Consider the following 13910-nt stretch of genomic DNA (forward strand, 5'->3'; position numbering starts at 1 on the left):
ATTTACTAGTGGTATATCCCTGGGCTAGTAGCAACTTTATTGAGATCTCTCTCTCTCTCTCTCTCTCTCTCTCTCTCTCTCTCTCTCTCTCTCTCTATGGTTTTTCGAGACGGTGTTTCCCAGTGTAGTTTCCTGTAAACCAAACTGGCCTCAAACTCACAAAGATCTGCCTGCCTCTACCTCCTGGGTGCAACACCACCACCCAGTCTAGACCTCTTTCCATACCTCCTAGTAGAGATTAAACTATGTTGATATAAGTCCTCTATATGATGACAACAGGTATTCTAAAAACATCGACAATAATCTGTTTACAATAAGACTAGTCAGAAGAAATCCATAGTATAATTAAATGTAAAAACTAAGGTTTAAAAAAATTAAAATACTTAACTGCTATTATATCTGGATTAATTTTAACTTTTTCCCTAAGTTTTTAGCTTTTTTACATTTTCTTAAAGGACCACATTTTATAGAGTATGAAGTTAACTTGAGATCATAAACAAAATAAATCATTTTTCAGAAAACCGCCTAAACAGTGGTCTTAGAAGAGAGTGCGCACTTGCATGACACTCTCAGCTCTAGACTACAGTGGGTGGAGATCTCAGGGAGGAAGCTGGTTTCCAACGACTACAGGTCTGCACAGTGATGTACGGTGAGCCGTGTAAACACTAACCCACAGACGCACACCAAATGACGCAGGCCCTATCAATTTAGTGGGTTTTCCTTTATTCTAAACAAATCAGGTCCCCTTCTGACTTTGGATATTCAGCTCCTAAGCTTGTACATCACAAATACTACCACAGGCCCTGTTCCCAGTAAGTTACAAATGGAATGGGTTGCTCACAAATTTTCCTATGAGTCTAAACTATTGTGAAGATCTGCCTAAAAATTCCAGATGTATAAAAGAAAGCAATTTCACCTTCCAAGTGTATCACATTTCAACTTTCTCAAGTCATGGGGATTCCTAAACTAGTGGGAGGAACCTCTGACAAGACAAAGGTGAGTGACTTTCCATGTTTGGTTCTAATGAAAGACATGAGCAGAAACAGGGCTAGGAGGTTTGCTGCATGAACTTTTATCAACTGTATATTAAAAGGGGGAAGGCTACAATCAGAATAAATCATGACAGAAAAACTCAGGAGAACTGAGCCAGGGTTATTAAAGTAAGATTTTTTAAAAAATAAACTTATGAAGCCCTAGACCTTAAGAAATGTATGCACAGTTTAAAAAATCCTAGCTGGACATGGTGGCATATACATTTAACCCCAGGACTTGGGAAGCAGAGGCAGAGGCAGGAGGATCTAAGTGGGAGGCAAAGTGAGCACATGTCTTACTTTGAATGAGGGGAAAGTCTGTGGTTTTCTTTCTTTGTTTCTTTGAGATAGGGTTTCTCTGTGAGACCCTGGCCATCCTGGAACTTGCTCTGTAGACCAGGCTGGCCTCTCAGAGATTTGCCTGTCTCTGCCTCCTGAGTGCAGGAATTAAAGGCGTGCACCATCACGACCACTAGGCAAAAGTCTGTGTTTTTAACATTTTTCCAACTCCACTTGTAATCAACTGTTATTATTATAATAATACAAATAGTTAATACATGGAACTATTCTTATCAAATGACTAGTAAACATAGAAATGGAATGGCTGCGTTATGGCTCAGGTTTGCCACTCACTCACTGGAAGACATTACCCAATATTTAACCTTCTTAAACTCCCATTTCCTAATTTAGTTAAGAATAAAAACACTTGTCCTACCACTTCACATGTTTATTATAGGGATGCACTGAAATTCTATAAAGTACTTCATATAACTAAAAATCATTGTAAAGCTTTTATTCTGAATTATTCTTTTTTTAAAACTTTATTTAACTTTATTTCATGCACATTGGTATAATGATGTCAGATTCTCTTGAACTGGATTTAAAGACAGCTGCGAGCTGCCATGTGGGTGCTGGGAATTGAACCCAGGTCCTCTGGAGGAGCAGTCAGTGTTCTTAACCACTGAGCCATCTCACCAGCCCCATGAATTATTCTTATAAAGATTATTATGCAACTACTACTGGTATCCTTTTTTTTAATTAATTTATTTATTATGTATACAGTGTTCTGTCTGCATGTATGCCTGCCCACCAGAAGAGGGCACCAGATCTCATAGACGGTTGTGAGCCACCATGTGGTTGCTGGGAATTGAACTCAGGACCTCTGGAAGAGCAGCCAGTGCTCTAAATCTCTGAGCCATCTCTCCAGCCCCCTACTGGTATTCTTTATATGCCAAAATTCATGGAGCACCCCGCTATGTGCACAATGCCTACACTTTTACAGTCACCTCTCTTCATAGGCTACCTTCAGTGGAACTACTGCCCAGTTCTCTCTGTGTGCCACTAAGCTGCAAATGCCATTAGGGTTAAATCCATGTTTTCATGTCCACCACCGCTTTCTAGGTGTCTCACATAGACTCAAGTAATAAAGAACACGTCCTCATAGAGGAGAAGCTCCTTCTTGTAGGCTTCCGGCTCAGCAAGGGCAGATAAAGAAGACGCTTCCCAGCAGCTATACCTACACCTCCAAACTGACTGCTAAGACTGGAAAGAGGCGACTGAAGACACTGACGATTACACAGCCGAACAGAGACTAACCATGCTATCTACTAACACACACACAAACTCACCATCGTATTTTGCCAGGACTGCCTGAACATCTGCATAGGCCTGCAATTCTAGAAGTGATTCTAAGAGGTTTTCATGGATGTTCAACATGGTAAGAGGAGGAAATTCTTTCATCAACTGTATATTAAAGAAGGAAAAAAAGATTAAAATCAAAACAAATCATGACAGAAAACTCAGAGGAGCTGAACTAGGTTTGTTAAAGTATAAATTATTTTGCTTTTTTACAAACTTATAAATACCAAAACCTTAAGAAATGTATGCACATTAAAAATATCCTAGTTGGGCATGGGGGCACACATCTTTAATCCTATTCAGGAGGCAGAGGCAGGTGGATCTCTGTAAGTTTAAGGCCAGCCTGGTCTACAGAAAGTTCCAGGCCAACCAGAGATACAAGGTGAGACCCTGTCTCAAGATATAAATAAAATAAATAAATAAATAAATTTTTTAAAAAATATATACTACCCTGTTATAGAAATAGGCAACTGAAAAACAGTGACTCTGCATTGAAATAACTGATATTTTTTTTAGTCTTCGGGACTATAGAAATAATGGTTCTGTTATCAAATTTACTCACATCTCTCATTATTTTCACTGCTTCTCTTATTCTTCCCAATTTTCTTGCACACATTGCCAATCTTCTTTTTATATATACAAGTACATTGGTATCTCGCCCTATTTAGAAAAATAAGAAAATGATACAACTATCACATTTTGTATTATGACCTGACATTTCATTAAAATATTATCCACTAAAAAAATATTATCCACTAATTTTATTTTTTGCTTATCCTGAAAAACCTACTAAAATTAAGTTTAATTTATACCAAAATGCATTATTATTTTATTAGTGAATATTAAATTTAGGTGATAAATAAGAAATGTTCTCTATTATTATGTGTGGTTTCAATATTAAACACTTAAAATATATACTTAATTACTTTTTCCTCTAGTAGTAAGCAATTTGAATGTAGTATATATAGTTCATTCGGTTGATGAGTTTAATACTGGCAGAAAACAAGTATATATTAATAGAAAGATATATTTGTCTATCTCAGTTTCTGTATAAACAATATATAATTTTAGTACTATTATTTTGGCCCAAAGATTCTAAATGCCTTAAACAAAATTCCATGAATAATATAAACTTTTATTAAGTTAATAATTAATTAAGGACTAAGAGAAAAGCTTTATCATTGGCTAGTGAGCTGGTTCAACAGGTAAAAGATGCTTGCTTGTCAATCTTGCTGACCTAAGTTTGATCCCTGGGACCAATATGGTAAAAGGAGAAAACTGACACACAAGTTGTTTTCTGACTTCTATGCACGCATATGTGCATGCACAAATATACACATACAAATACACATACATAAATAAGTATAATTTTTAAAATTAAAAATTCTACTAGATGACCTCATTTGGTATTATGCAAGGGGAAACAGCAAGAGGTTTTTTATAGATGTAGTTTCATTAGTTCCAGGCTGCAATATTAACTATTCCCATAGTTTTGTATAATAACATGCCTTAATGAAATATATTGTAAACACAAGTATTTAACTGAGAGAAAACATTAGCCAAATTTTAATTTCCATAAACAAAAGATGTAGAGCTTTGCTGCTAAGAGATAATGCCTTGTGTAAACATATTTCAATTTATTGCCCAGTATCTGCCAAAATCATGAAACTAAAACCCCCTGGCCACAAATCTCAGCCAGAAACAGCAACACTGCCGATTCTAACAGCTTTGGTAAGTGTCGCAACCCTAACCAGAAGAGCATCTCCAAAAGAAAACAGTCCCTGTGTTTCATCCTATCTCAAGCATGCTGGAGAAAACCAGCAAAGAATCACTGTCACATGCGAGACTGGAGTATGGACTGAAAATCAGATGGTGTCAAAAGAGCAATCCCTAAAAAGGATCCCAAATTCAGAGACAACCTGGGCTATAATAGCAAGACCCCGCCTTAAAGCAAAATAAAACAAAACAACCAAACAAACAAAAGCAACAGGAGGAAAAAGGAATAAAGGAAGAAAAGAAGAAAGAAGAGCAAAGTGGAGAAGGGAAGGAACCACCCTTGGGCGCCACATACAGAGCCACAGACTGAAGAGGAAATACAATGAAGGTTAGAATTAATAGACCAGAAAAATGAATCTATCGGTTGTTTCATGACAAATATCAAACTTTTACATATTCTTTATTATTATTGTTTCAGGCTTTAAACACAAAGTTCAGGAGCTAAAGACAGAATTGGGCCTGGTAGCACCTGACTATATCCCAGCACAGGAGGGAAGATCAGTTCTGGGTTATCCTCATCTACATGGCAAATTTGAGGCTAACACTTCCAGAAACCAAAAGGAAAAAAAGAGAGAGAGAGAGGAGTAATAGCCAGTTCAAGTTTGCTTACTCAGTTGAGCTTCATGCTGAGGACTCTGGTGTTGGCACTGCTGTGACCGTCTATAAATGATCTCCCCCGCCCTGAGCGCCTGTTTAAATAACTTTTCAGCATCTACGATGGTTGTTGCTTCCTCTTCGGCCAGCAGAACGTAGGCAGTGGCACAGCTATGAAGCAAGCAAGGCTATGTTAAGTACTGCGGTGACACTCACGCTTCTCTTGGACAGGCCTCTTGCTACGTCATGCTTCCCTCATCCGTACCTACACTTTCCATCTTTGAGGAGAAAAATAAAACGTCATTTAGCATTTTAAGTCACTAGGGGTACACTAGCATATTCATTATGTCCAACCCCACAATGTTTCTTCCACTATTTTCTGTCTTTTCTATTTCTAGCTCTGTTCTCTGACCCTGTGTTTTCTTTTTGTGGAAGGGGAGAAAAAGAAAGATACATAAAACATTGTCTAAAGAAGTAGTTGTAAGGACCTCACCACCCACTGGTCAGGCCTGCTCTCAGGCTCTGCTTGCTCTGCAATGTCCACATCATGTGGATACTAAAGGAGTGCACACTGAGAAGGCTTGCTTGGCTAATGAGGGTTCTCCATATCTGACCAGACACATTCCTACACTAAGTGCTTCCTACAATCCAAGTGTTCTCTCTATGTCTTCTCTTGGGCTTATCCTCCACAAGGCTGCATTCCAGGCCTTCCTCTCATATACCTATGCTCAACTCACACCCATGTTTATCCCAAGCTTCCTTTTCTTCACCCTGATAAAACACAGAGATTTTTGTTTGTATCTTTAAAGTCAACAGCTGGCCAATAAAATAAACTAATTCTTGGCTTTGGGCAATAAAGAAAAACAAAGTCTCCCTTCCATGTATTTCCAGACAAGTACATTTAGTCTGAAGATGATGTCTTAGTTCTGCTTGTCCAGGCCTGCACAGTCCAACATTTAAGTCAGTAGCCACAAGTAGTTTTGGAGCACCTGAAATGTGCTTAATCTAAACTGACATGACATGTTGGTGCATATTAGATTTTAAAGACTGAGAAAATGTAAAATATCTCATGGACAGGCTTTTAAAACATTGATCATATGTGAAAATGTTTTATATTTTGAATCTAGATAATTGAGGCATTCAAACTAACTTCTTTTAACTTTTCAAATCTAAAAAGTTACATATATGGTTCACATGTTCCAATCAAACAGAGATTATTGGCAACAAATGCAAGGGCTGGCATGAAACACGGTGACAGTGAGTAGCTATCATCCACATTTACAATTCCAACACTTAGAACCCTGAGGTAAAAGGACCTGGAGTTTGGGAGCAGCATTGACTTTATAGAAGTACCTATGTACTCTGGGATCTATGATAGGCCCCTGTCTACTACTGAAGAATAAAAGAAAAAGGTACCTATCCTCAATGAGGGTCAAGAAGGGCCTTTAAGATACAAAAATCAAATCGCACCACTAAGGTATTTTTCAAATAGCACTGTAACTTTGTATATATAATGTTACTAATCAACACATTTCTCCAATGTATAACATTGGACTTTGATAAAACATTAGATATATAGATATGTTGCTGGTTTAAACACTAGGTATCCTGCTTGCTGTTCCAAAAACAAATTCAATGTTGTTTGCAATAGAATCTTGCAACACAGCCCAGGCTAGCCTTGAACTCTCATTCTCCTGACTCAGCTTCTCAAGTGCTGGTAATTAGAGATATATGTCACAATGCCCATTATCAAATATTTGCATTTAATGTTTTGTTTCAAAAACTTTTAAATAACCAGGATAGAAATATTTTTGTAGGGCTGAGGGTATAGCAGTGGAATAGCACTTGCCTAGCATGCTTGAGGCCCTGGGTTCGATCCCAGTGCACTGCAAAACAAAACAAAATACCACTTGGATAAAGACCTTGATAAAACTGATGAAACAGACTCTAAATATAAACATAATTTTATCATTAGTTTTGTGTTGCTGGGGATAAAACTCAGGAACTCACATGGTAGGCAATGACTACCATTAGATACATCCCCAGCTCCTAATATAACTTTAAATTACAAGCCAGGTCTGGCAGCACAGGCCTGTAATCCCAGTTTCTCAGAAGACTGAGGCAGGAGGGCACAAGTTTGAGAACTGTCTGGGCAAATTAGTAAGACTGTCTCAAAAAGTGAATAACGGGGGCTGGAAATGTAGCTCAAGGACAGAGCACTTGTCTATCATGTGCAAGGCCCCCAGTACTGCCACCATCACCACCACCACCAAACCACATCCTAGCTTATAGTTTGTGCTTCCTGGCAACTTTGCCTTCTATTCTTGCATTAGATATGTTATTACAAGAAATGAGTCCTATGCATACCTAATGACTTCCTTTTGTCTGAAACTGGGGATAAATTCACATGCCTGTATAAAATTTCATTTTCTATTTCAGGTACGTAACTTTTATTATGTGTGCCTGTGTGTATATCACAGAACACATGTGGAGGTCAGAGGACAACTCGTGGGATTTGGTTCTCTCCTTCCACCATATAGGTCCTGGGATCAAAGTCAAGCCATCAGCTTGGCGGCTGGTACCTTTACCAGCTGAGCCATCTTGCAGGCCCACCAGTGCAAAACATTTTCAACTGTAAAATTCAGAAACTTTTACTATATTCTCAAGGTTGTGTAACTATAACAGGTACATATGGCATCTTCATCACCCCCAAAAGCACCATACCCTTTCAGCAGTTCCATTGTCTCTCCTGCTTCCCGGCCCACAGTCACACAGCACCTCTTTAATGTGTCCTTTGGTGCACAGAGGTTTTGCTTAATAAGGCAGCTTACCTACTTTTTCTTCTATTGCTTCTGCCTTTGTTGTATCTGTTAAACCACTGGGAAATCTGGGGACATAAGACTATCCCTCCTGTCCTCCCCTCTCTTTTACAGGGCAAAATTGCAGGGTTGCAAGCACACTAGGCAAGAACTCTACCACTGACCTGCATCCCTAACCCAGTCCATGTTCTCTTATAAGAGTTTATACTTTAGTTACTTATTTTTTAATTAATTGATATGTATATGTAGCATCTGGGTCCAACTGCCAGCTTGTAGATGTAACTATCCAATTGTTTGGCATTGTGTTAAAAACTACTATTTTCTTCTTTCTCTTCTTCTTCTTCTTCTTCTTCTTCTTCTTCTTCTTCTTCTTCTTCTTCTTCTTCTTCTTCTTCTTCTTCTTCTTTCTCTTCCTTCCTCCTTCTCCTTCTTCTTCCTCTTCCTCCTCCTTCTTTTCTTCTTTTCTCCTCCTCTTCCTCTTCTTCAGTTTGATTTTGGTTTTTCAAGACAGGGCTTCTTTGTATAGTCTTGTCTGTTCTGGAACACTCTCTGTAGACCAGGCTTGCCTCAAACTCATGGAGATCTACCTGCCTCTGCCTCCCAAATGCTGGGATTACAGACATACGCCACCATAGCCCAACTTCTTTTTTTTTTTTTTTTTTTTTGGATAGCCTTGGCACCTCCATCAAAAATCAACTGAAAGCCCATAAATATATGGACTTAATTCACAGTAAGTCTAAGTAAGTCAGTCTAGGCATTTAATCTTATGGTTTAACATCTGGTTTTGTAGAAAGTTTTAAAATATGAGTCTTCTAATGTGGTCCTAGGATTGTTTTTGGCTAATTAGATTCTTTTGCAACTACACACAAATGTTAAGACCAGCTTGTCAATTTCTGCAAAAATAGTAACAGTGATTTTAATTATTTTTTTTAATTTTTTACATGTATGAGTGTTTTGCCTGCATGTATATGTATCAATGCATGCAATACCCATGGAGACCAGAAGAGGATGTTGGATCCCCTAGAAGTGGAAGTAGCTTCAGATGATCGTGAGCTGCCACGTGGCTGTTAGAGATCAAATCAGGGTCCTCTGGAAAGGCAGTTAGTACTCTTAACAACTGACCCTTCTCTCTGACTCCAGCAGTAGTAACTTTAACAGGGGATAGATTAAATCTGCAGATTGATACAGGGGAGCACTGACATTTCAGTTAAAGATATCGAACTTGTGTCATATATGGATGTGTGTGTGTGTGTGTGTGTGTGTGTGTGTGTATAATTCAGCTTTTTTTTCTTTTTTTCTTTGCTGCTTGAATAACATTTTGTGGGGTTTTAAGTTGTTTTTAATTACTTTGAGCATATAAATGTGGCAGACATAGACCACCACATTCATATAAGTCAGAAGATGACTGTTGGGGGTCAGTTCTCTTCTTCCTAGGTTCTGGGGTCACGCTCAGGTCAGCAGACAGACCTGCTTCTCCCCAGCTGTTTTCTAATTCTCAGTGTGCAAGCCTCATACTTTCTTGGCCAAGCTTACCCCTAAGCACTTTCATATGCGGGATGCCATTGTAAATGAAATTGCTAACTTTTCACTCATATTTAACCTAGATTATAAGCACTGAGAGGATTTTGTTTGTGTAATCTTCTTAAGGTTTTCTAGACATATGGTCACACCACCTGTGAATATAGACAGTTTACTCCTTCCTTTCAAATCTGGATACATTTTTCCCTTTCCTTGCCTAACTGTGCTTGTTAGGAGTTCTGATAACATGTAAACAGAAGCAGTGAGGGCAGGCATCCTTGTCTTCCTGGTTTAAATAGCTTGCAGTCTTTCATCACTAAGTGTCCATAGGTGCTGGCTTTTCAGAGATCCCTCGTTAGTTTGAACGGGATTCCTTACATCTATATTTCTTAGTATTTATCATAAAATGTTGGATTTTGTCAAATACACTTTTAACCAACTAAGATAACTTGTGGGTTTTGCACTTTGTTCTATTAACATTACATTAGTTAGTTTCACATATTTTTGTCATGACAGTACTGAACTGTCAGAGGCTTTTTCTGTACACCTGAGACAATCATGTAGATTCCTCCCTTCATGTGTCGAAATTCTTCAATTGTAACAAACCCCAATCGGTCCTCATGTATATTTTCCAAATGCTTCTGGTTTCAGTATATTAATATCTTGGTTTGGCTATTATTTCTTCAAATACTATTTCTGCCCTGTTTTCCTCTCTCCCATATTTCAGGGACTCCAGTTATATGTAGGGTGGCAAGACTGACTGCCCCACAGGGCTCATATTCCTACTTCTGAGACTACATAAGCTCAAAGGGCCTAACACAGCCTTGCTGACTCTTCTGTCTGCTCAAATCTGTACAGAGCTCCCTACGGTACATTTTTACTTCAGCTGTATTTTTCAATCCAAGGATTTCCTCTTAGTCCCTTATGTGCCCAGCTGCACTTATTGGGATTTCAAAAATGTATTGAAAATTTTCTAATGGTGAAACATCACCATAGACCTTTCTTGTGATTTTTACCTTTTTGAACGAATTTAAAGTAGATGATTTAAGATCTACGAAGTCAAAAGTTCAGACTTCTTTGGAAACATTTCCATGGATACTTTTCCTCATTTTTGTTCTGTTGTTTCTCTGATTGCTGGTTTTGTTGTTTTGTTTGGTAACAGGGTCTGGCTGTATCCCAGGCTAATCCAGAGTTCAGTTACAGCTTCCTGACTGCTGAGATTAGAAGCATGTGCCACCCCACCCATGTTCTTTGCATGCTTCATAATTTTTGGTTGAAAACTGTCATTTTAAACTCTAATATTCTGGCAACCCTAGAATGGGATTTTCTGTAACCTCTCTGTTGTTGCTGCCATTGTAGTTGTTTGTTTCCTGGCTTTCCTGATGATTTTGTAAATTCTGTACTCTTCCATGTATGACCAATAAGGTGGGTGCTTGGTTAGCACAGTGGTCGGTTAATTATCAGGTAAAGTTTTGTTAAATATCTAGGAAAAAAGTACAAAAACAAAGTCTCCAAGGAAGGCGCTCTCTCTCTCTCTCTCTCTCTTCTTCTCTCTCTCTCTCTCTCTCTCTCTCTCTCTCTCTCTCTCTCTCTCTCTCTCTCTCTCTCTCTCTCTCTCTCTCTCTCTCTCTCTCTCTCTCTCTCTCTCTGTGTGTGTGTGTGTGTGTGTGTGTGTGTGTGTGTGCGTGTGCACCAGGGAGCACTTTCAACATTCACTCAGGTATTTTACAACTATCATAGCTTTCATTTCTCACTTGTGCCAGTCTCAATATTATCCAGATAGAGCATTCCTCACATATCTAACATTTTTTAGTAATTTTATCATAAAATGCTGTTGGATTTTGTCAGTTTTTTTTTTCATGAATTAAGATAATGTATGGGCTTAAAAGGCCTTGAAAATCAAGTATTTCTGAGCATGTGCCCAACTCTGTGAAAAATTGGGTCTTTGAGGCTCCCAGGAATCTGTGGAAGCTTTCCAATGTAATATTCTCCAGTGTCTCACTCCCTGACCTTTCCTCACAAATTTTCCGGCTTCTCCATTTTCTTGTCCCTACATTTGTTCTATGCTTTGCATCAGAAAGCTAACAACACATTTTTCTCTGTTTTTTGTATGTTCAATTCAGAGAATCTTAAGGTAAATGAAACAGGGCAAGCCCTTTGTGCCGGTGCTTCAAAGAATCATCGTACTAGTAAAAACCAACAATCCTAGCTCTGTTCCTGCACTACACACCTCTGTCTGTTCCCGCACTACACACCTCTGTCTGTTCCCGCGCTACACACCTCTGCCTGTTCCCGCGCTACACACCTCTGCCTGTTCCCACACTACACACCTCTGTCTGTTCCCGCATTACACACCTCTGTCTGTTCCCCGCACTATACACCTCTGTCTGGCTGTGCATTTTGTCTTTAAGAATACCACTGAGATAGAGAGTGGAGAATGAGTTCCCTTGTATTTAGGTACTTTGCACTTGACTGAGCGATCACCAGGTGACTTCAGTAAAGCTCTGATATTTTACAGTGTCATAAGTCAGTCAAACCCTAGTCAGCCAGCCACTAGGTAGAGAGCATTGGGGCATTATTTTGCTCACTCAGGAGGATCTTTTTACTGACAGGAAAGGAACAAGGGAAACTCTAGATTCATATTAGCCAGGAGCCATTCTTTGAATGGTCCCACCTAACATTATTTAGGATATATTCAATTAAAAGTCACTGATCTGTGCCATTTAAACACTAACTAGCTGTTTTACATTTCTGTACTCTTAAGATAAACAGATAATCTAAAAAGCTATGTAAGTATATGCTGTTAACATGGAAAAAACTGACAGCTATTTTGCTAATTTTGAATCCTTTTATTATGTCTCAGAGCCCATTGTTGAGTATAAGTTCCCAGAACTGATGAGTGCTTTAAATGAATGAATTAAATGAAAAACAAAATAAAACAGTGGCATAAATATTTAACTAATCATTTAACTACTAAGGATTATTAGCATTCTTTATTAGTAATCTTTATTTTAAAAAGAATTTCTAAAATACTTTTATGTAAAACCATATGTGCAATTTACACTTTCAAAAGCAAAATATAGACATCATTGAACACTCAGAATCTGATCTCCAGTATGCGAGACAGGAATGGAGACGCCAGTGTTCCTAATCTTATGAGCAGATAAAGGAAATACAAAATTATTTGCCTGTGTTTCCTTTAAAACAAATTTATTTTTCCAACTTACTCATTGTTTAACTCTAAAGCTTGATAGGCTGCTTTGATTCGAGCTGGAGGATTTCTTTCCCTCCATGCCTTCTGCATAACTGTGGGAAAAATATTTCAAAGAGTGGATGAGATGGTAAACATAAATAATCTATGTAAAACGTATGAAGAATGAGCTAAAAGAGTAAACAAAGCTTTAAATACCATGTTTTTAAACATATGAAACTGGGTTACTAACTCACATTTACATGAGAAATTTATTTTAAATCTGGAAACTTTGCATATAATAAAAATATTCTATGATCTATTTTCATAACATAAAGTACTTTAACTGAATTAATCACATCATATTTATGCATGACATTTATGTATCTAAGTGGACGTCAAAATTGAGCTTGATTGACACTAGATTATAACAGACAGGACAGTCCTACTTTCACTGTTCTGAAAAGGTCGTGGAACCACTAAGAACACACAAAAGCTAAACAGTCTTTGTTTAATCTAATCAATGATTCAGCATAGGAAAAATGTGTAGATGTGCATTTTCTATGAAAACTGGGAAGGAAGACTGGAATAATTTAGAATACAGCACATCTTTGGAAAACCTCAGCTTTATCAAAAGTCAAAACTAACCTGAGTTAGGATTTCTCTGGAATAATGGGATGGGCTTTGCTACTATTTACTGAACCAAATGAAGATATCATGCTACATGAAGATATCACGATACATGATGTCTCCTAAAAGCTAAACAAACACACACACACAAAATAGATTCTTGGAAATACCTGGCTTACTTTATATTTGATAAGAAAAATGGAGAACTTATAAATGTTGACTTTGGAATAAAACCTATAACTGTCCAGAAAGAATAATGTGGAAAATGTTTGAATTTTCCTTTGGAAACAAAATATTAGTTTTGGCTCAGAAAATGAGACAATATATTCCACATGTGTAACAAAAATACATTTTTCATTTCAAACATGTCACCAGCTAGCTGACAGCTAATGCTTCCTGAACTTGACAAATTGATGCAAGCCAGCACTGCTTGATTCTGGCCAGGTAAAGAGCATCGGTCTGCCACAACACTAAAGTAGGACATAGAAACAGACTATGGTACTAGGCTTGTAAACCTTTAATGATAGGACTCTCTACTATAAACTGTACGGCATTTACAGGCCAAATTTTAATGCCAAATCTTTACCAGCATTTGAGGTGATTATATAATATTCTGGTATATAACCATAATTTATCTAATTAATTCCCTTTCAATGAAAAGTTATTTCCAGTGCTTTCCTATTATTAAAACACAATAAACTGTGCATAAGAGCT

General features: G+C 37.8%; 1 protein-coding gene across 9 annotated transcripts in view; it reads right to left on the reverse strand.

The window, feature by feature from the left end:
* The window catches only part of St7l (suppression of tumorigenicity 7 like), a 76881-nt gene that overhangs the window by 46183 nt on the left and 16788 nt on the right, over positions 1 to 13910 (reverse strand). For all 9 annotated transcript variants that reach the window (XM_085677879.2, XM_048442305.3, XM_048442303.3 and 6 more), the window contains 4 exons: positions 12604 to 12682; positions 5056 to 5210; positions 3232 to 3329; positions 2660 to 2774 (listed from right to left, as the gene is read on the reverse strand). In XM_085677879.2, coding sequence (XP_085534005.1) covers positions 2660 to 2774; positions 3232 to 3329; positions 5056 to 5210; positions 12604 to 12682 — 447 coding nt within the window. The remainder of the gene's footprint in view (positions 1 to 2659; positions 2775 to 3231; positions 3330 to 5055; positions 5211 to 12603; positions 12683 to 13910) is intronic.

This window comes from Myodes glareolus, chromosome 17 (genome assembly GCF_982192425.1).
Source record: "Myodes glareolus chromosome 17, mMyoGla1.1, whole genome shotgun sequence".
In the NCBI taxonomy this organism is placed as follows: domain Eukaryota; kingdom Metazoa; phylum Chordata; class Mammalia; order Rodentia; family Cricetidae; genus Myodes; species Myodes glareolus.